A 23262-nucleotide genomic window follows, 5' to 3' on the forward strand; every position below is an offset into this window, starting at 1 on the left:
GCGCTTAAAAACGCCATAAAAATAGACACATCAAACTACTATGGCGTTTGAAAACGTCTTCATCATTTCATGGAGTTTTGAAAACGCTGTCACTTTTTCTCATGTATTTAGACTACAATCATCAGTGGCGTTTTTTTATAAAAATGCCGTTAAATGGTAGTTTTAATGACGTTATTTGAAAAAAGGCATCCCTAAAATGCCATAGAAGGCTATATGTGTAGTAGTGATTAATGAAGGATACGAGAAAATGTGTCGTTAACATAGTACTGATAGGATTTCATGAATCATATAAGCATATGGCATACATAAGATGTTAAACAAAGATAGAAATACTCCAGTAGGCTTTAAAATCTAAACTGATATTCACTGACCAAGAAAGAAGTCACATATCTACAGACATAAACCATGGACTTCAAGTACTGGGATGAGCATTTAAATATTGATCTAATGAAAGAAAACCCAAGAAAAACATATAACAAAATTATATTAGCTCCATCAATATGAAGATGATTGATGGCGCATTACATCATACAGAGTTTGGAAGCAGTGCCTTGGAAACTATGGTGATCCCATCACCTGAAAATCATAGTCCTCCCATATAGAAGGCAAATTGGAATAGCGATATGGTGATAAAGGAGGAGAATTGCAAGGAGGTGTGTAACCTTGCTTGATAGGTAGCAACAAGGTGGATTGATCCTCATGTATCTCTTCCAAGTACATTATCAGACTCTCCTGCCAAAGATCAAGATACAAAGATTGCTAAATGAAGTGTATTGTACTGTACATACTAATACAAACTAAGAAAATAGCTATTGATGAATAGTGACCAGACTCCAGAATAATCCAAACTAAAAAGCTTTGCTGCAATAGAAAACACTTGCCAATTTACCCCGACTTTGGTTGGCAGAGAAGCTCTTGGTGGAGATAAAAGCTTCTTGGATGAATTTGGTCCATGTATCAATCTAAACATATCCATTTCATCCATATGGGTAGCCTTTATCCTTGCCTTGATGCACTGCTTATGGTCATGCAAAAAGCCTTCCTTCTCGTAATCAAAAGATGATTACTCTGCCAAAACACTTGAAGTCTTATGTAAAAGTGGTTCCATTGTGTTAGACAACATCAGATAGAGGCTTTCGGTGCATATTGATCTGCAGTTTGCCTGAGGTTTTGGACGAGCCTTTCTTACTGCTAGAGTCAGCAATGATTTCGAGAAAGTTAGTGAGAGCGGGCTTTTTTGATGCCTTGGTAAAATCAGGCTCCCCCCAATGTGATAGATCTCCCAGAGGTTTCCTTCCACCAAGTCTCCCTTTCTTTGTTGATATGAAAGCATCACCCTTTCCTAAAACCCCTGCTGTAGATAAATGATAATATGGTCAGACCAAGATATCATATGAATGCTTTTAAACCATATGGAAATGCATAGCTATAATCGTGACAAGTACCATCAGGGTGAATATTAAGGTTCTGATCTTGAACCAAATGAACAACTTTTGATGCCATTGGTTTACTCTTTGTAGCCAACTGAACTTGATTATCTGCTAAAATAGAAACAAATAAAAGAAAGAAAGAGATCAACCATTTACTAACCATCAGCCATCATTCATTGCCAAGATGTTTAGCGGAGTCAACATGAAACATCTTGGCAATCTCAGCAGAAAAATTAAAGAGCTATTTAAAGGATTTATCCAATCATGACAGAGGCACTTATACTTTAGAATTAACACACTCATAAATCAAGTGAACATGAACTATGTCATATTAAAGGGAAGAACCTTGGACTAACTGTATATTATTGTTAGAAAGAAGCAACGTATGAATGAGGTTTCAACATTTTCTATTGCTAATAACCAAATATATATTATCTTACTTAATATCAAGGTTCTAAAAAACGCTAGGCGTTAATCGGGCGGACAGCTAAAAACCAACGCCCAGAGGATTAATCGGGGATTAATCGGATTTGTATTTTTGTATATATTTTAAATTTTTAATAACAAATAATTATATAAATATAATTAAAATAAGAATATAATGCATGAAATTAATGTAAAAATATATATAATTTCTAGAATACTGAAAATACATATGTTCTTAATACTTAATCCTTAGAAATGTTCAACAATATTGATCTAATGATCTTAGCCTCTTAGAAAAAAAAGAAATACAATTCAACAACAATGAACTTAGGAAAATCAATAATAAGAAACACAATTCACCAACCCTTTGGAAAATAAGAAAAACAATTCAAACAACGGGAATGTATTTTTGCAAGCATAATCCCTTGGAGCTCATCAAATTCTTCTTCTCCATATCATTCAAGTACTTCTTTTGTATCCGAATCATACTCAAAATCCAAAACTTAAAAAAAAAACATAGCCGCCCAGGATCCACCCAACCGCCTAGGCGGGAAAAAATCGGCTCAGGATCGGCCCATAAGCCGCCCAGCCGCCTAACACTGCCGTTTAGCCCAAAATTGTGGTGGCCAGAGGTCTCCGGTCGCCTAGGCGGCGATTTTTAGAACATTTCTTAATATTACAACATCCCAGTCAGACTAACACGCTCCTAATACAAATACATTTACTTAATATTAAAACACCTTTGAACTACCAGACAGTTTTTTCGTTTTGCTTAAATGATTTTTTAATCTCTGGGGACTGGAACCATTATCAATTCATGAAAAAAATAAACAAAAAAAATGAAAAAATAAGCTTGCTACAACATTCACAAAAGGCAGAAGTCAAAATAACCCAGCTCTTCCCATCTCAACCAAGCATTCCACCTGATACCATAATTGAATCAAATAAGAACCAATCAACATACCACTGCACCAAACAGTAACAAAACAGAGAACTAATACCAATCTTGAAAAAACAAAAATAAATCAAATCCATTCCTGGTATTTTCCCAACCAAATATCCATCCCATAAATTACAAAGGAAACAAACCCAAACAAATTTCAACATTATACCAAAATCTCCAATCTTAAACTGAATTAAAACAAACAAATCCCAAAACCATTACCAAATTTGGTTTGCTTTATGCCCAAATCCATACTCTCAATTAAAAATCCATTCCAATACCAATTTTTGAAACTGAATATCCATCCAATAAGTTACAATGAAAACAAACCTAAACAAACTATACATTGTACCAACATTTCCAAGCTTACACTGATTTACCACCAAAACTACGGCAACAGTCAGAACAAAACACCAAAAATCCATCCCCAACAAAATTTCCACACCATCAATAACCACATAATCAATCAACTGAGATAAGATCAGAAACCATTCATAGAGATTAACCATACTCATATAAACCCTTTTCACAACTACCACAAATATACCCTATAATTCAATGATATTGTAATCACAATTAGATCTAGCTCCATGTCCAAACTCATCACTAAATTTATTTAAATCAAAATGAGCAAAAGCAAAACCATACTTACAACCATACTCTATGATCTAATTCTGTTTGGTTCATGCCCAAATCCACACGCTCAATCGAAATCCATTCCAATACCAATTTTCCAACCGAAGTTCCATCCATACATTACAACAGATACAGACCCAAATAAACAAAACGCTATACAAATCCATGCTTATATTGAATTTTACGCAAAATTAGCCAGAAATCCCAAATCCACAATCAAAAGAGAAACCCAACATACAAAACTACATACCCCAAGAAATTGCAACAAAAAACGCAGACAAAATAAGAGAACAATACCGGAAACCGACCTGAAAACATATACATGATCGGATCGATTACTCGATATCAATATTTAACCATGTAAGCATCGTTAGTAGTATAAAGCAAGAGGGTATCGTTCACAAACCGGGGATCCAGCCAGGGCATAGAATCACAAACATTTAACAACAAATTCATTAAGAGATATAGATTTTGATATATAGGTTCGGTATCAAAACAAAAAATAAATCCTAAACTAATATATACATGTGGTCACCCAACCAACACACAATACATCACCAAAACAAGGTACACAAAGGCACCGAAATTGAAGTTTCATTCTCCCTAAGGTTCATGCCGAAACAAGTCAAGAACAACTAAGGTTGGATCATGCAATCTAGGCTCTTACTCGGCATCCTATATGCATAGACACTTAACACATTCAACCATTGCTACTTGCCATTCATTGAAATCTAACATGTTCATCTAACCACATAACTCCAAGCCATGTATATCGAATTCATTAAGCATATCACCTACTTAACCCTCAATCATGCAATTTCGAAAATCATATAGAAACGAATAAACATGTTTATAGCATAAGTCTTTAATCCAACAACCTAAATATCATGCTACTACTCACATACATAACATATAAGTATCGAAATCATTCAAAGCATGCCACGGCAGATAACCAAAAATCATAGAATCAAAAACCAAAATCGGTATCTTCATATATCTTGAAATCAATAATCAACTTCATAGACAAAGTCGGAATAAATTAACAAAACCAAATACATAATCATCGAAGAACAGAAGCTAAAATACGAAATCAAAGCTAGAAGGGTCATTATTACACTTGATGATGTCCTACTCGGTGTCACTGATAGGAGCACAAAGTGTGACATTCTTAATGTGATTATGCCCTATTCTTACTCTTTGTTACCTCTTATTTAGTATGTTTTAGTTTCTTTTGTATGAATAAGTGTCTAGGTAGAGCTTATATCAATTATGAATGAATTGATGATCAAATCGTGCTAAGTGTTAAGAATCCTTGTTGAGATATGCTTCATTGTTCGAGTAGGATTCATCCTTGTGTATTTCTTTGTTTCTAACATACTTATTCTTATTAGGAAATACAAATCCATGTTGGAGAAGGAAAGCAATCCTAGTTCCACAAGGAAAGAGAAGAAAATACACTTCAAAGCCCAATCCATTCAAGAATCAAAATGCTGTCAATATTCGTAGTCCATCTTCGACGGGCTCCCCTGGATAGCTCCGATCGAGTTAGAAGACCTACTTTATATGGAAATAAAGGTATTTGAGTCTAGTTTCTGTAGGATTTGGAATCAAATCAATATCTTATTCCTACAGAGAGATATGACTGAATCATTGATCGGAGGTCCAGTGAACTCGGCGGAATTATCTCAGCCATTGATTTGCTTTTGATCCAAGGGCTATGAGGGAAACTTGGGACTTTGTTCCTCCTGCAAATAGAGCACAAATATGTATCAGAATGTCCATAAATCCCAGCACCAAAGAATGTCAAAGAAGGCATGCAGCAAATTAAATGAGAAGAGGCAAGAAAGTCAAAGAAGGCATGCAGCAAATTTAATGAGGAGAGGTAAGAAAAATCAAACATGGCTGCAACAATTAAGACTTTTGCTGCCTCCCTAATTCAAAGGAAGAAATTTGTGCAAAAGAAATCAGCAATAAAGGAGGAAGAAGATATGTAATTAATGCAAAAGATATGCAATCCTTATAGAAATCAGAATTCTGCAGTGCAGATCATCCATCTTTGACGGGCTCCCCTGGACAGCTCAAAATGATTGAGAAAATGTACCTTATATGGATGAAAAGCCACGGAAGTCTAGTTGAAATTGCCAGTTGGAATCATCTCAATATCTATTTTCTAGAGAAAGTTATGGCCACAACAAGGGACAAAGGTCAAATCTGCCGAATCTAGGAAACCTCAACCAATTTGGTTTCAACTTTGTGGACTTTGTGGCCATCCTCCCTTGGGTTTCTTCCTCTATATATAGCACCTCAATTCCACAGAAACAGATCATCAACCTTGTGCACATACTAGCCAAAGCTCTACCAAATTTCATACTCACCCATCCAAGAAATCCTAAAACCGATTCCACCATTCTCCACCAATCCTTAGCCTTCAAGCACGCTTGTGAAGAGGTTTCATCCCCTTGGAAAGCCACGGCTACACCTTGTGAGATCGCTTGATTGATAAAGTGTAACCATGATTCTCTCTATGTTTATTTCGGTTTTTGGTTTTTTCTTGTTCTTGGTTGTGTATGTGTTTTGGTCATTGTAAACTTGTTTCAATTTTGTCTATAAGATGTTTACTTGTTTCAAATTATATAAAGTTTCGATTTTAGGTTTGTAGTTCTATGATTTTAGTTTATGCCGTGACATATCTTTGTGTGATTTCGAGAGTATCTATGTGTTATGTATACGCTTGTAGCGTGATATTTAGGTTGTTGGATTTATGACTTGTGCTATGAATATGTTTATCTTTTCTATGTGATTTTCGGAATTGCATGATTGGGGGTTAAGTAGGTGACATGCTTAATGAATTCAATATGCGTGGCTTTGAAGTTTCATAGTAAGATAAGTATGTTAGATTTCGATTAAGACCGCTTGGAATGAATCGAATGTGTTAAGTGTCTATGTGTTTAGGTTACTGCTTAGGACCCTAATTGCATGATCCAACCTTAGTTATTCATGATAGTGTCTCGGCAAGACTGTTAAAGGAGGACTAGAATCTGATTTTCGTTAGCTTTGTATGATTTGTTTTGGTAATATATTATGTGTTGGTTGGTTGATCACATGTATATATTAGTTTAGGTTTTATTTTCTGTTTTTATCTTTCAACCCGATCCTATATATCAAACTCTTTTAAACACTCATGAATTCGTTGTTAAATGTTTGTGATTCTTTACCCTGGTTGGATCCCCGGTTTGTGAACGATACCCTCTTGCTTTATACTACTAACGATGCTTACAGGGTTAATATTGATCTCGAGTAATCGAACCGATCAAATGGCGCCGTTGCCGGGGATCCATCATTATGGATTCCAATCTTTTAATTTCGAATTCACTGTTCATATTGTAAATTTGTATATATTTTTTTCTTACTTTGTTCTAATATATACTAATTTAATCTTAGGTTGTTATTTTTTATGATTAATGAATGATTGTTGTAGGTTGTAAATCGAATGGAATAGGTAAAGTCCCTTTTGTTAATATTAGCCTCAACCCCTCATGTTTTCTTCCAAAGTTTTTGCATGAGGTTGAGGGCGGCTTTTATTAACACTTGGAGAATTGTCTAACACCCAAGTTTAAGTCCAGCTGAGTAAGAGGCATGCTCTTTTATTACCCTGGTGCATGGGACCAAAATTGGATCTCAGAGAACTATTGACTGACATACATCTCGGTGATGGAGTCGATAGGGAGTTCGCTCTCCGTAGTTCAACAAATGAGTCCTACCATGTTCACTATCTCTAATTGAGCTATACGGTCTTCTGAAACAAAGACTTGATCTTGTGTCTAGACATTCATACTTAGGCCGCACGTCCACCTCGGTTTACAACTTAGAATCAGTCGTTCATTCAGTCATTGAAATAGCAAAAAGAACTTGTGAATTGTGTGAACTTTATAAACTTAAAGAACTAACTTGTGAGTCATTATTTTATTTTGTTGTAACATATAATAATTGTAATTGTGTATACTTTATTAGGTTTTTGAGTTGAGAAATTAAAACGAACTTAAACATAAGATTTGACATTATGTTGGATTGGTTGTTAAGCTTGTTTTCGTTTCTTTTTCCCCTTAACATGTGCTTATTATATTTAAATGACTTTTGACATGTTTGTGACTTGTATATACAATGACTTCCTAATTGTTATTCTCTAACTTTTGCATTGCATCTTCATCATTTCATTCCGCATTGCATTCATTTTGCATCTCATTCATGTTGCATTTTAAATTCCACGGAATATCATATGCCTAGAGGAACATAGTCTCTTAAGGACCTCGTGTCCTATGTTATGTTCGGTAAGTTCCCACTTTCACTAATGATTTTAATTGAGATTCTACAGATTTATAGTGAAGTGACCAACAATGAGCTCAAGAATATACTACAAGGTTGGACAACAAAATGGCGGAGGAGAAACCCCATAATGTGTCACCTACAAAATGATTGAAAGGAAAACTCGGTCTAAGCTTTTAGAATTTAAACTTAAGCGCTTGTTGGGAGGCAACCCAATTTGTTTTCTTTTATATTTATTTTTTTTTTATTTTTTTTTTGTTCTTTTTGATTTGTTTTGTGCGTGTGTAGCTTAGTTTTCGAGAAAACGTGAAGAGGAGCAAAACATTTTCGTTCAACATAATCTGGCAGAAACAGTCCGTCGACTTCGGCAGACTGTATCTCCCAGATCAGGGGGAGTTGGAATATGTGCTTTATATGGAAACAAAGGTCTATGAGTCTAGTTTCTGTATCATTTTACAGAACTGAATTTAGAGGTCTACATCATTCCCGGTTGCAATTTGAAGGCAGCAAGGTCGTGTCAGAAATACAGAACTCGTGCAGTTACAGTCTGGAAATGGCAAACCAGCGAGCACTTCCGGCCTAACTGGGCAGTCGTGCCATATATGGATTGAAAGCTTGTTGTGTTATCTTCAACTTTTATTCAGGCCCCATTTCCATTCCAGCTGTTTAAGTCAACGGAATTCAGGTACAAAGAGCGAACATACTTTATATGCTTGGAAAGCTAGAAACATCAGCTCTCTATTCCCACTGATGTCTTACTTATCGGAGATTATTTTCAAACGTTACGAAGCATGGAATGCAGGCTGTTAGACCGCGTCATGGGGGAGCTTTTCTCATCTTTTTCTCTTGTTTTTATTTTTGTGTCTTTGTTTCCTTCCACTATACTTTTGTCTTTCATTGCATAATTTATTTTTGACATTCATTGAGGACAATGCATGATTCGAGTGTGGGGGAAGGTTTATATATTTGTGTTAGTCATAAAATAAAATAAAATTTCTATTTTTTGTTTTGTTTTTGTTTTGTTTTGAGTCTTAGGTATGCCTTTAACTGTCTAGGATGAGTATGATCTTTGGATGATTGGGTGAAAGATGATCACAAGATTGAAAATTGAACTTAATTTCTATTTGATGGTTAATGGATGTGTAGAGATTGTACGAACATGTAGTAGATGAGGATTTTGAAACTTAGGTACAAAATGAGCATGTTCCTTACTTGTTTAAATTCATGTAACCTATGTGAGTTTCGAGCTATATATGTGCCTTTGTTTAGAGAGTTTATTCTACCATTTCTTGGCTATATAACCTCATTACATCTATTTTGATCAATTCATATGTCGTAGAATTGCAATGAACTAGAGAATGCTAGAACTTACTTTGTGAAACTTTCAAAACTTTTATCATAATATACTCTGATTTTGAAAATGATTGTTGGATCTTTTTAGGGATTCCACCACTTAAACCAAAAGGCCGTATGCCTTATTTGTGCCATGCTTGGGACACCTTAGTATGAACCCCTTTGAGCCAACATTAAACCTTTTCTTTCATTACCAACATGTTAATATCCTTGCTTAGTATAGTTATATCTCTACCTTGTTCTCAAAGCTTGGCAGAGCCGATTTCTTGGTGTTAATATGGAGTGATGATTCGATTCAAGTGTGGGGTTATGCTATGTATGTATTTGTGCCTTAAGAAAAAGGTGAAAAGAATGAAGAAAAAATAGAAAGATGCCGTAAGAAGAAGAAAAAAAAAATATACATGAACACGGCTTGAAAGAAAAAATATATATATATACAAAGAAGTTACGGCATAGCTATGTTTGATGTGAATTTGGAGTTGTAATGTATTTGTTGAAGGCTCAATAATGTTGTACTTTAGCCTTTGTTCGTTTTCACAATGTTTAAAGTGAAGAATGGGTCCAACATGATAAAATTGGCCCTTGTTTTATGGAGTACGGCGACATAAGGTGAATGATTCTTGCTCTGCTAAGTCTTGAGGATGACCTTTGTGATTCCTTTTACCTAAGAAAATAATATCCTTACCGAGCCTAAGCCTACCTTTTATAAAGATCCGCATGATTCTTAAAATGAGTAGCTCTTGATTTGTGGAGTTTGTTTCATGAGTAAGCATATGGTTTGGGTTCATTTGTGCATATGATTGGTATCTTTCATGAGGTGTTTGAATTCACTATGTGTTCATAACTCTTGTGTGTGAAAAGCTTTTAAGCATATGCCATGTTCTTGAGAGAAAATATTTGGAGTGCATATCCCTTGTCAGTTAAATTTGAACTTGTTTTGAACATGTTGAGCTTAATATCACCTATCTTTCTGCCATGTCTTACTTGTTATATGAGTTCTCATGTTTATTAACCATTAAATTCATTCTATCTATTTCGATTAAGTGTTATTCTTGATGCTATGAGTTTGAAGATCGCGGAGACAAAATGTTGAAGGCATTATAGTTGAGTCATTAGTTTAGTTGTATTGATTTTTATTTTTTGTTTTTGTTTCCCTTTTCTAGTGTTTGCTAAGGGACTAGCAAAGCTTAAGTGTGGGGTTGTTGATAGGAGCACAAAGTGTGACATTCTTAATGTGATTATGCCCTATTCTTACTCTTTGTTACCTCTTATTTAGTATGTTTTAGTTTCTTTTGTATGAATAAGTGTCTAGGTAGAGCTTATATCAATTATGAATGAATTGATGATCAAATCGTGCTAAGTGTTAAGAATCCTTGTTGAGATATGCTTCATTGTTCGAGTAGGATTCATCCTTGTGTATTTCTTTGTTTCTAACATACTTATTCTTATTAGGAAATACAAATCCATGTTGGAGAAGGAAAGCAATCCTAGTTCCACAAGGAAAGAGAAGAAAATACACTTCAAAGCCCAATCCATTCAAGAATCAAAATGCTGTCAATATTCGTAGTCCATCTTCGACGGGCTCCCCTGGATAGCTCCGATCGAGTTAGAAGACCTACTTTATATGGAAATAAAGGTATTTGAGTCTAGTTTCTGTAGGATTTGGAATCAAATCAATATCTTATTCCTACAGAGAGATATGACTGAATCATTGATCGGAGGTCCAGTGAACTCGGCGGAATTATCTCAGCCATTGATTTGCTTTTGATCCAAGGGCTATGAGGGAAACTTGGGACTTTGTTCCTCCTGCAAATAGAGCACAAATATGTATCAGAATGTCCATAAATCCCAGCACCAAAGAATGTCAAAGAAGGCATGCAGCAAATTAAATGAGAAGAGGCAAGAAAGTCAAAGAAGGCATGCAGCAAATTTAATGAGGAGAGGTAAGAAAAATCAAACATGGCTGCAACAATTAAGACTTTTGCTGCCTCCCTAATTCAAAGGAAGAAATTTGTGCAAAAGAAATCAGCAATAAAGGAGGAAGAAGATATGTAATTAATGCAAAAGATATGCAATCCTTATAGAAATCAGAATTCTGCAGTGCAGATCATCCATCTTTGACGGGCTTCCCTGGACAGCTCAAAATGATTGAGAAAATGTACCTTATATGGATGAAAAGCCACGGAAGTCTAGTTGAAATTGCCAGTTGGAATCATCTCAATATCTATTTTCTAGAGAAAGTTATGGCCACAACAAGGGACAAAGGTCAAATCTGCCGAATCTAGGAAACCTCAACCAATTTGGTTTCAACTTTGTGGACTTTGTGGCCATCCTCCCTTGGGTTTCTTCCTCTATATATAGCACCTCAATTCCACAGAAACAGATCATCAACCTTGTGCACATACTAGCCAAAGCTCTACCAAATTTCATACTCACCCATCCAAGAAATCCTAAAACCGATTCCACCATTCTCCACCAATCCTTAGCCTTCAAGCACGCTTGTGAAGAGGTTTCATCCCCTTGGAAAGCCACGGCTACACCTTGTGAGATCGCTTGATTGATAAAGTGTAACCATGATTCTCTCTATGTTTATTTCGGTTTTTGGTTTTTTCTTGTTCTTGGTTGTGTATGTGTTTTGGTCATTGTAAACTTGTTTCAATTTTGTCTATAAGATATTTACTTGTTTCAAATTATATAAAGTTTCGATTTTAGGTTTGTAGTTCTATGATTTTAGTTTATGCCGTGACATATCTTTGTGTGATTTCGAGAGTATCTATGTGTTATGTATACGCTTGTAGCGTGATATTTAGGTTGTTGGATTTATGACTTGTGCTATGAATATGTTTATCTTTTCTATGTGATTTTCGGAATTGCATGATTGGGGGTTAAGTAGGTGACATGCTTAATGAATTCAATATGCGTGGCTTTGAAGTTTCATAGTAAGATAAGTATGTTAGATTTCGATTAAGACCGCTTGGAATGAATCGAATGTGTTAAGTGTCTATGTGTTTAGGTTACTGCTTAGGACCCTAATTGCATGATCCAACCTTAGTTATTCATGATAGTGTCTCGGCAAGACTGTTAAAGGAGGACTAGAATCTGATTTTCGTTAGCTTTGTATGATTTGTTTTGGTAATATATTATGTGTTGGTTGGTTGATCACATGTATATATTAGTTTAGGTTTTATTTTCTGTTTTTATCTTTCAACCCGATCCTATATATCAAACTCTTTTAAACACTCATGAATTCGTTGTTAAATGTTTGTGATTCTTTACCCTGGTTGGATCCCCGGTTTGTGAACGATACCCTCTTGCTTTATACTACTAACGATGCTTACAGGGTTAATATTGATCTCGAGTAATCGAACCGATCAGTCACAAAGGAGAAACAAGTCTTCTAGGTGGATGGATCTTCAAGCCGGATCCACACTTGAAGGCTAGGGATGGTGAAGGTATGATGAAATCGGTTTTAGGATTTTCTGAATTGGTGATTATGGAATTCGGTAGAGCTTTGGCTTATGCTTGTGTGCAAGATTGATGATGCTTGAATGGTGAGGCCGTGCCTCTATATATAGGAGATATAATTGGATTGGGAAGCTGAAATCTTCTTTGATATGGAATTTGATTAATGTACTCCAAATCCAACTTGATATAGGAAACCAAATCCAATGAGGAAACACTTAAGGGCTGCATGGCATCTCTCATTCTTCAACTAGGAATAGCTAGGCCAGCCTCTATTCTCCTCATCCAACTCGGACATGACTTCCTTGTCTTACTAGGAATGCATCACGATATCACTACTCCTTGTCCAAATAGGATTTGTCTTTCTTGAAAAGAATTCGACGATTAAGGAATAGGAAATAATGAAAATGGGAAAGTAGAGTCCTAGTCGAGTAAGGAATCCTAGCTCAATAAGGATTTCTAACACTTGCACAATTTCATCATCAAAACATCCAAATTCGGCATAGCTCTACTAAAACATACAAATGACAAATACGAACCTAAAACAACTAAATAAGAAGTAACAAAGCATAAGAATATGACATATATACATTAAGAATGTCACACTATGTGCTCCTATCAATACACCGCCAAAAAAAGGAGGAGAGCGGAAGCAGAGAAAAGAGAGGAGACTAAAAGAAGAACAAATATGATATTGAGGTGTCTGATGCGTGTAGAAGGGGTTTAATTAAGTGCGTGGAGGAGGTGTTTGTTATCATGAGAAGACACGAAGCCTCCGTCAAATAATGTTCATGAAGCCTTTTCGGTCTGATAACGCGATAAATCCACACCTATCTCTGCACAAACATTTCACCCAACCCGACCCATTTAACACAGAAGTTCCCCGCACCTGACCCAGTGGCATTCTTGAAATTACACAGAAGTCTCTTAGCTACACTAATTTTCTCCCATTCCTAATGTTGCTTAGAGTGTCTTTCAATGCCTTTTTTCCCAGTTATCTCCCCATACTGGTAGTAATCTTTCAACTTTAAATCTATCTTTGTTTCCTAAGATTGAATGTGGATGTTACCCTGCATATGTTGATAGGCAATAGTAATGAGAATGGCTTATCAATGAACTTGTCTTATTCCGGTGAGATAGATTGTGAGTTAGTTTTGCAAAGCTTAATGTGTCAGTAGATTGTAACTACATCAGTTTTTTATGTTTTCCTTACTTTGACATAGTCTTACTTGATATATAAGGCTTTTATTTGACATTAACAACTATTAATTGAGGAAGCATATAGCTAATTGCGGTGTTTTCTAATCTCAGCGGAAGAAGAATGGCAATAATTGGTAGTACTTGATCTGCCACCACAGATGTGCCAAAACAACCAGGGACTCATGTTGTTTATTGTCAACAACATGGCGAGCACATAGGAACTCCTTTGTAAGTAATATTTACTTGCTTATACTTATATGTACATGTCTACATGACTATATATATAGCTGATTATCAAGTCGGATTTTAGTTTAAGGTTATTTTAAGAGGATTGGTATTGTTAATAGGGCTTTTGTGCAAGTATCTTTAGGCAAGTATGTTTGTTTTCATTAACGAGCATATGCTTTGAAATTTTTATTTGGTGGTGATACAAATAATATACCAATAATACCATCAGTCATCCAATAACCTTCTTCACATTAATCTTTATGTTCACCTTCATTCTTTATGTGTTCTTCACAGTGATCTCATTGAAATGCAATAAACACTTTTCAGATTACAGTTTTGCATCAGTTGGACAAAAATTGCAAATTCACACTCCACTTAAGGTTAGTATTTGAAAGCCTAATATTGCTCGGTTTTGAAGTCTTATGTAAATTTTCCTGTTTTAAAAAAGGGTGAAATGAATTTCATGCCAAAACCTAAATGTAACGATAATTTACAACCACCAATAGAGCAGAAGAAGACTAAAATTGGTCCAACTTTATGAAGTGTTTTTAGAGCAAGTGAGTTTCACTGTTACAATGAGACCAAATTTGTGTGGCATGACTACATTATTTTGGGTGGGAAATGAGCCTCGATATGATGCCAGTGAGGTCAAAGAAAGATGTTCTAAGTTTTATATTAAGTAGGCTATTTAATGTGTATGTTATCTATTACTCTTATATAGAATAAATAAACTTAATGTCAATAGGATATGTTAAAACAAATGCAAAAATCTATAATTCTCAATCATTTTAAATTCATAGTTTATATTTGCATTTGTAGTTTCATTATAGAGTTGATAAGGCAACCTACTACTCAAAACTTAAGTCTGTCATTGAATATTTGTAACTAATAAATTAACCTGAAATATTGAGGATGTTTAGTTAGAGCAATAAAATTGAGCGATACCAAACTTGCCTCCAATCGAGAGTGGAACAGTGAGAGCAACAATGTTTGAATTGATGAAGTCTTGCATGTAACATCTTATTAGAAGGTGGCTTCAATAGAAGAAATATTGCATATCAAGATGGAAAAGCATTGACTGATAACAATGTGCACCCAAAGATTATTGTGGAGACTAATCATGATCAATCTAAGTTTTTACTCACATGCTTTGTTAAGTTATCTCTTTGCTAATTCATGATGTCTTCATTCTTTTTATGCATTTGAACTCGAGACAAGGTTCTTTTTTAACATTAATTTCTTTGGTTTTGAGTACTAATCTACAAACTGGAAGTTAAGTTTCTCTAAATCTACATTACGTATCTATGAGGTAGGCATAAAAAATTAGATCGACTATCTCTATCTAAATTTTATTTTTCATGAGGGGTTTTTTTTATTATTTTCTCTGTGTTTGGTTTTCATTTGTTTTAATGGTTTCTGGATTCTTCATGCTTGGTAATGGGGAGTGGTGGTTTGTGCTTGGTATGATTTTTTGGGTCGGTTTTTGATGTGGTTGGTATGTATTGAGAAATTTGTGATCATTTGTGTTGGCTTAGTATCTTTGCATTTTTATCATTGGTTTTTGATGTATTGATTTATAAAGATGGAATTTTATGAAAATTTTATAAATTAGGAGTATTTAAGTAAGACAACCCGCAACAAGGTGAAGTAGCACATACAATTCATACAAATGAGTTGATTTGGGGTTCCTTATTTCCAATCCCCAAAGTGGATTGTCTAAGGTCTAAAAGCAGCTGTGAGTGTTTGATTCGGATTCTATACTATACATATTTTTTTAATTTTGTTTTCTGCTGTTTGGTTGCTAAAAAAGTAAATTACTATTTGAGAAACAATGGTCTATTAGTTTGGGGTCGGTCTTTAATTGAGAAACTTGCGTTTGGTGTGCGTATGTGCTTCATAGATGTTCACTGTAGTAGTTTGTTTTATTCTACACTATATGGATTCTATTTTGTGCCAATTCAAATGTGGCCTATACATTAGTGTAAATATGTTTATAAACTAATATAATTTTGTATACTGACTGCAGGTGAGTGTTTGTGGAACTCCTAACCTGCAAATGTAAGGATCATATACTGAGCACACAACCTGGCCACCTGATTTTAGGTGATCTCTCTGTACTAGAATTGTCTTTTTTCTAATCATGTTGGTTTGATATATGTTTCGATTGCTTTTCATATATGTTTATGATCAATCTCTTTTTCTTATGTAGGAAGTAGGAAGAGGAGGAGACTTGAAAATGAAGGATTGAAAAATTTACCCAAACATTTGGTCATGTAGATCTGCTCCGTGAAAGTCATTATTTTAATTTCTCAGATTTTCTGCGTATTCCAACAGAGGTAAATAGCTCTTTTATTGTAATGTGATTCCTCATTTTCTTTCAAAATTAGCTGATCCAAAAGACTTAACTCAAATAACTACATAAGAATATTCAATCATATATGGTATTCCATTTGGTCTAGCAATTCTAAATGACTATACATGGACATAAATTTAGACTTATGGAAGCTAAAGGGGTTCTGGATTAATTGAGTGCGAGTTATGTGTGCATCTAATTAATATATATGAATTTCTTTATTATTTTTTTGTGGCTACTTCAGGTTGCATTGTTCTTTATGGGTTGACATAGGCTTAAACACCAAAGTCCTCTTATAATTATCGAGGTATTTCTGATTCTTTGTTCTTTTGATCAATGCTTATACATTCTTTGTTCTGTCTATCTATAAAAAGGTACTCCATATATTGTTGTTGTAGATTTTCCTCCAAGGTTTTATCAGGCAATGCATTTGAAATTTCTAATTTGAAACTGGCAATGAGAAAAGCTAATGTTTGCATAGCCTAACCTTGGTTTCTTATATTCAGATCATTGTCGTATACCAGAAAGCACATATTTGAGAATAGAGTGAAGTTGCTTAGATGCAAAAAGCTTCACACTTAAAGGGAATTGCCTAATGATTAATTGTAATTGATCGTATTTGAGAAGTTGGATGTTGGGTTGTAGCTCTACAAAAAATAAAGATGTTTTTGTGATAGGAGCAAGCCAGGTCAATCATTGGCCTTCTCAAAATCAAGTCAAGTATAATGTCCCTATTATTCTAAATTCTATGTATTTTTTCCCCTATGTGTGTGAGTATTAGCTTGAATAGATGTGGTTGTTATAATATCTGAATATTTTTTGTCTAAGTAAAATTGGTAGAGAGTTGCTCAGTATTATGGAATGTTTTGTAACTGATTGCTAGTCTAATGTACAAGTCATTCATTAAGAGGTTTGATATTGTTTTGATTACACTGAGAATTAAAGGAAAATAACATAAGATTAACAGAGCTGAACTTTAAAATACTGGTGAAAATAGCTTGGTGAGAAAAATAGACAGATTAAAAAAAACCATAAATTTGGTTTAGACTCTATGTTGCCTTAAGTTTTTGTTACTATGGTTCTACATGTTTTCATGTATTGTTAGTTTAAACTTTAAATGGGACTGGAGTGATCAAGATGAAAAATTATGTAAAACCCAAAGTTTCTAGCCCTAATTGTCGTTATTGATACACTGATATTACTACGTAGGAGTCTACAACGGTCTCATGGGTATGGTGAGTTTTGTTCTAGATTTGAGATAAGGTAGTATGAATTTTAATTGTGTAGGGTTTGAAGGTAGTTATTTTTAGCTGGATATGGGATAAGGTAGGTTTCTCAAACTGTTAGATTAAAGTAGAAGTGGTTTGATGTGATTTAATCGTGGTTTTTACATTTTAGAGGTTTGGTTTATCTACGAGTTTGGTATATGGTTTGATTTTGAATTGATATTAGTTTTTAGTTTTTACATTTTAGGGTTTTCGTTCATCTTTGGTGTTGAGGTATTTGCCACTGATTTGGAAAATCTGAATGGTTATGATCTTTATTAGTGTAATGAATTTACTCTTTCACCTTTATGACATTATTTTAATTTTTATGGTTTGTAGAGTTTGGCTGTTTTTGAAACTGGCCCTCTCCTCTGTAGTAATTGTTTGGTAAGTGTTTTTCTGCATTTGAAAGTTTCTGGTAATGGACTGGCATTTATATCACAAAGCAGCGGATAACTACGTACGACGGAGTCTTTAGTCCTAATGTTTTTTATTCTAGGCTTGATGTATGATATCATTTAAATTTGTTTAAATTTCATTTTTTTTTGTATTTTCAGGTTACTGAAGAGAACTTCAGTGCCAAGAAATGATGAATCAAAAGCTGAATAAGGTAGCTGGTCTTGGTCTTTGGAAATACTTGTATCATGAAAATTTAGAAATCATTGATGAAGATAAAAAAGGTTGCATAGGTATTTTAAAATAGCAGTCAATATCATAGAACCTTCAAGTGTTAAGGTGTGATACTATAAATGAGAAATATGTTAACAAATTACAACAATATAGAGAGAGGAGACAACCAAAAGTGTTAGTTGGCAATATCCTTTGTGTTTTTGATGTAATAGGGTTTTTGTAATTGGTGGTTGTTTGGACCGTATTTGATGCGTCAAGTTTTACATGTGAATTGGAGTCGGTTTAATTGTTTTTTGGGTGTGGATCATATTTTATATTATGTTGTAGGTTGATTTTAATTGGGTTAGAGTGAAAGAATGGTGTTGTTGAATTAATTGTGTTATTTTCTTATTTCCAGTATATACATTTGCTCCATTGAAGAAGTAATATAGTTGCTAACGATCTTTGTATATAACTTGATATATTTATCTTTTACTCATTAGGTACGACATATAGGAATTTATAGTTGACGATGATAATGGATTAGAAGTGCGAGTAAAAGGCAATGTTGGAGATTGACGATCAGCAAAACCCTCCACCAGACGTGCTCGAAGTAATATATAATGAATACACGTAGACAATAGTCTACAAAGATGGAGGATACGAAGTCATTAATATAACACCAATCAACAAAAATAAAAGGTCAATGTTAATATCAGAGGTGCATACAACTAATGGAACAGCTAAAGTATGTGGCAACTAAATAGATAGCTAATAAATAGTTATCAAAATTGTTATCAAATTATCATTATCAGGTTAAGCATTTACTTGAAAACATAATATCAAATTGTTATCAAAATTATCATTATCAAACTAACCAAATATAACCACTTGTTATTTGTTGTTTTATATGTTAACAGTGATGGAGAACATAATAATTCCAAAAAATAGATATATCATAAATAAAGTGAGTGAAAACCAAATGAGATAGCGTTGAAAAATGTTTCAGTTTCTTTATTTTTCTACGTAATAAGCTCTTGCTTTCTATTGGAAAATATGTAATCTCTGTGGACAACAATTAATAAAAATAGGTTAATATGAGTTAACAGCTCTGATGAATAAAAATACAACTAATGGAAACAGATGTCAGCGCAACGCTTGACCAGTAAGCTAGTAGTATACAATGCACAACACATGTTTAGCATAACTTTTCCAATACCAACTCATGTATAAGATGTCCCTTTGTTGTTATATTCATCTTGCCCATTGACTTGAATAAGTGAAAGGAAATATACAGACACAATCAAAAACAAAGCTATGACCCTTGCATAAACACTTTTCCAATGAACAAATAGCTACCAAAATTCATATCAATACACCCAAGTACTAATTGTTTTAAATTAGAAACATCAATCATAAGATCACAATTAAGTGAGAGAGTTAGAATAAATGGACATTCAATCACCAACATGTAGAACATGTCCTCCCTTTTACCCCTAAAAACACAATCTAGTAGATTTACCACATGTAAAACCAGTGACAATTCAGTAAATCTAGTCTTAGACATAACACCATTGGGACAATTCTCAGTTACATGATCAGAATAAGAACATATGCCACATACATTGAATTGACGTGGGAACTACTAAATACCTTGACTAAGACGTCAAGCTTTCTCTCTAATATAGCCATTTGGTTCCTAATATCCACTTCATAGATGCCACGACCTTTTTCTCTTCTCTTATCCTTAGAACTAAATTGGCGATTGTTGTTTGCCAAATCATCGATCAATTATATACTTATTGGCCGGTCTTGTTCATGAAAGTGCATCCACATGCAGAATCCACCATGCTCTTGTTTGTGGTGTCGAGTCATTCGTAGAAGAAATGCACAATCCAACAAAAATCCATGGTGAGGGCACTTGCTTTGAGCGAAGTTCTGAATCTCTCTCCTAAGTATTTTCGTTAGTTGAGCAAGGAAGAATTGTTCCAGGAACTTCTTAGTTATTTCATCCCATGTAGTGATGATTCATGCAGGCAAAGAGTATAACCAATGTTTATCATCATCCTTAAGAGAGAAAAGGGAATAAAGTAACTTCAAGCCTTTAGGGGTTAGATTATTAATAGATTGCAATTTGTATATATCTAGAAACTCTCTTAGATGAACATTAGAATCCTCTGTTGAAGAACCTGAGTACTTAGGCAGTTGCCCAAGTAGTTGAACCGGTATGGAGAAAGCTCCATCAACTGGATTGTAGGCAATGCATGAAGGGGACTCTTCTATCGTCGGAATGAATGCTTCCTTCAGTGCCATTAGCGCAACTAGAACAATATCACCTATTGTGTCTTCTTCTTAATCAAAACGAAATGGAAATTGAAAGTTTTCCTCCTCTTATGATCTAGGTGAGGAGTTTAAGATTGTGTTGCTTGGTGATCCTTCGAAATCCAAAAGTCTTCCTTCGAAAAGAGAGACGTCAGAATTAGATGTTTGTGCGTCCTTAAGTCTTTGAATTCGATCTTTGAGCTCTTGTGTTTTTCTAGAGACAACGGACATTCATGGTCTCTAAAACGAAAGTTAGAAAGTTAGAATCGAAGAACACAACATGAAAGCAAGAAACATGCCCTTCTTTGTCATACACATGGAAACACTTTTAGAGAGGAGGCACGACAAACATTTCACAAGTTACAAAAATTCTTTATTTACGTTTACAAAGTTCATACAATTCACAAGTTCATTTTTCCGTTTCAACAATTAAATGATCGATTGATTCTAACTTGTAAACCGAGATGGACGTGCGGCCTAAGTATGGATGCCTAGACACAAAATCGAGTCTTTTTTCAGAAGGCCGTGTAGCTAATTCAGAGATAGTGAACATGATAGGACTCATTTGTTAAACTGCAGAGAGTGAACTCCCTATCAACTTCATCACCGAGATGTATGTCCGTACGTAGTTCTTTGAGATACAATTTTGGTCCCATACACCAGGGTAATGAAAGAGTGTGTCCCTTACTCAACTGGACTCAACCTTCGGTGTTAGACAAATCTCCAGTGTTAATAAAAGTTGCCTTCAACCTCATGAAAACCCGTAAGCTAACATGAGGGGTTAAGGCTAATATTAACAAAATGGACTTTACCTATTCCATTCGATTTACAACCTACAACAATCATTCATTCAATCATTAAAACAACAACGTAAGATATAATTACTATATGTTACAACAAAATAAGATAAGCGTATACAAATTTACAATATGAACAGTGAATTCAAAATTAAAAGATTAGGGATCCATAAAGAATTAAAGATGGATCCCCGGCAACGGCGTCATTTGATCGGTTCGATTACTCGACATCAATATTAACCCTGTAAGCATCATTAGTAGTATAAAGCAAAAGGGTATCGTTACAAATCAGGGACCCAATTAGGGGCTGAATCACAATCCTATACTCACAAATTCACAAAGAGTTTATAAGTTTCAAAGTTTCGATTGTAGGAACACAAATATAAAACCTAAACTAATACATACATGTGATCAACCAACCAACCAACATACAAGCAATCACCAAACAAGTAATATAAAACCAACGAAACCAAGTTCTAATCTCCCTAAGGTTCATGTCGTAGCACCTTCACAAGTAACTAAGGTTTGATCATGCAATTAAAGTCCTCAGCGGTTATCCTAAACACATAGACACTTAACTCATTCAATTAGTGCTCAACACCTTCATTGAAATCTAACTCAATCAATCATAACATGCATACTCAGCGCAGCAAATAAGATTCACCAAGTTCTTATTACAAGTCCTTAATCATACAACCTAGATATCATGTTATACTCAGCGCAAACACAACACATAAGTAATCTCAAGATCACTTAAGAACATACACGACAGAAACCAAAAATCATTGAATCAAAACTCGAAATCCATTGACATTATATATAACTTGAAATCATACTACAACTTCATAGACAAAATTGAAATAGATTAAACAAAACCAAACATTGTAATCATCCAAACCAGAAACTAATACACGAAATCTATCAAAGAGAGTCATGGTTACACTTTATGTATTCCTTAGCTGTGTTCACAAGGTAGGTCCAAGACTTCTAAGGGGATGAGCATCCTAGGCGCAACGCTTTGGAGCAAAAGGTGATGAAAGGATGGAGAAATCGGTTTTATGATTTCTTGGCTGGTGAGTATGTATTTGGACAGAGCTTTGGCTAGTACTTGGCGCAAGGTTGATGTGATTCTTATGTCCATGCCGTGCTCTAAATATAGGAGAACAAAACAGTCCATATGCCGTACAAATGAGGAGATAGAATCCAATATGGAAGCTGAAATCTTCTTTGATATAGTTTTTGATTTTTAACTCCAAATCCAACTTGGTGTAGGAAACCGGATCTGATCGGAAGTCTCCATTGGGCTGCACGACATCAAGCTCTCCTAATCCATCTAGGAATGTGTCACACAGCCTCTCTTCTCCTAGTTTACCTAGGATTTGTCTTTTCCTAAAAAGAATAAGAAAATTTAGAAATAGGAAATAATGAAAATATGAAAGTAGAGTCCTAGTCGAGTAAGGAATCATAGCTCAATATGAATTTCTAACACTTAGCACGATTTGACATAAGTATTGCCTAAACACTTATTCACACAAAATGAACTAAAACATATTAAATAAAAAGTAACAAAGAGTAAGAATATGACATATACATTAATAATGTCACACTTTGTGCTCCTATTAAGTCCCCTAGATGTAATGAATACATGGTCTCACTATAGTGACAAACATGTCAAACTGGTTTTTGCATGATGTATGAAGTTTGTGACAATGAAGGAGAGATTCTTATCAGAGGAGCATCCAGAAATATGTTACCTAGGACATAATGCACGTTATGCTCTTTTTCTTTTTCGACCAATGTTATTTTTGTCCCACTGAGTTTTTGTTATTTAGGACATAATGCGTGTTATGCTCAATTTTATCATTCATTCGTGGACATCTAAGGGAGAGTATTGTAAATATTATAATATATATGA

General features: G+C 34.6%; 1 protein-coding gene across 1 annotated transcript; it reads right to left on the reverse strand.

The window, feature by feature from the left end:
• Window positions 1-492: 492 nt before the first annotated feature.
• Window positions 493-1503, reverse strand: LOC126800399 (protein PATRONUS 2-like). The gene is given in 4 exon segments (XM_050527768.1): window positions 493-732; window positions 878-1117; window positions 1119-1351; window positions 1440-1503. Coding segments are annotated over 4 exon segments (711 nt in total). The 3' UTR covers window positions 493-558.
• Window positions 1504-23262: the final 21759 nt, after the last annotated feature.

Source organism: Argentina anserina, chromosome 6, assembly GCF_933775445.1.
Source record: "Argentina anserina chromosome 6, drPotAnse1.1, whole genome shotgun sequence".
Taxonomy (NCBI): Eukaryota; Viridiplantae; Streptophyta; class Magnoliopsida; order Rosales; family Rosaceae; genus Argentina; species Argentina anserina.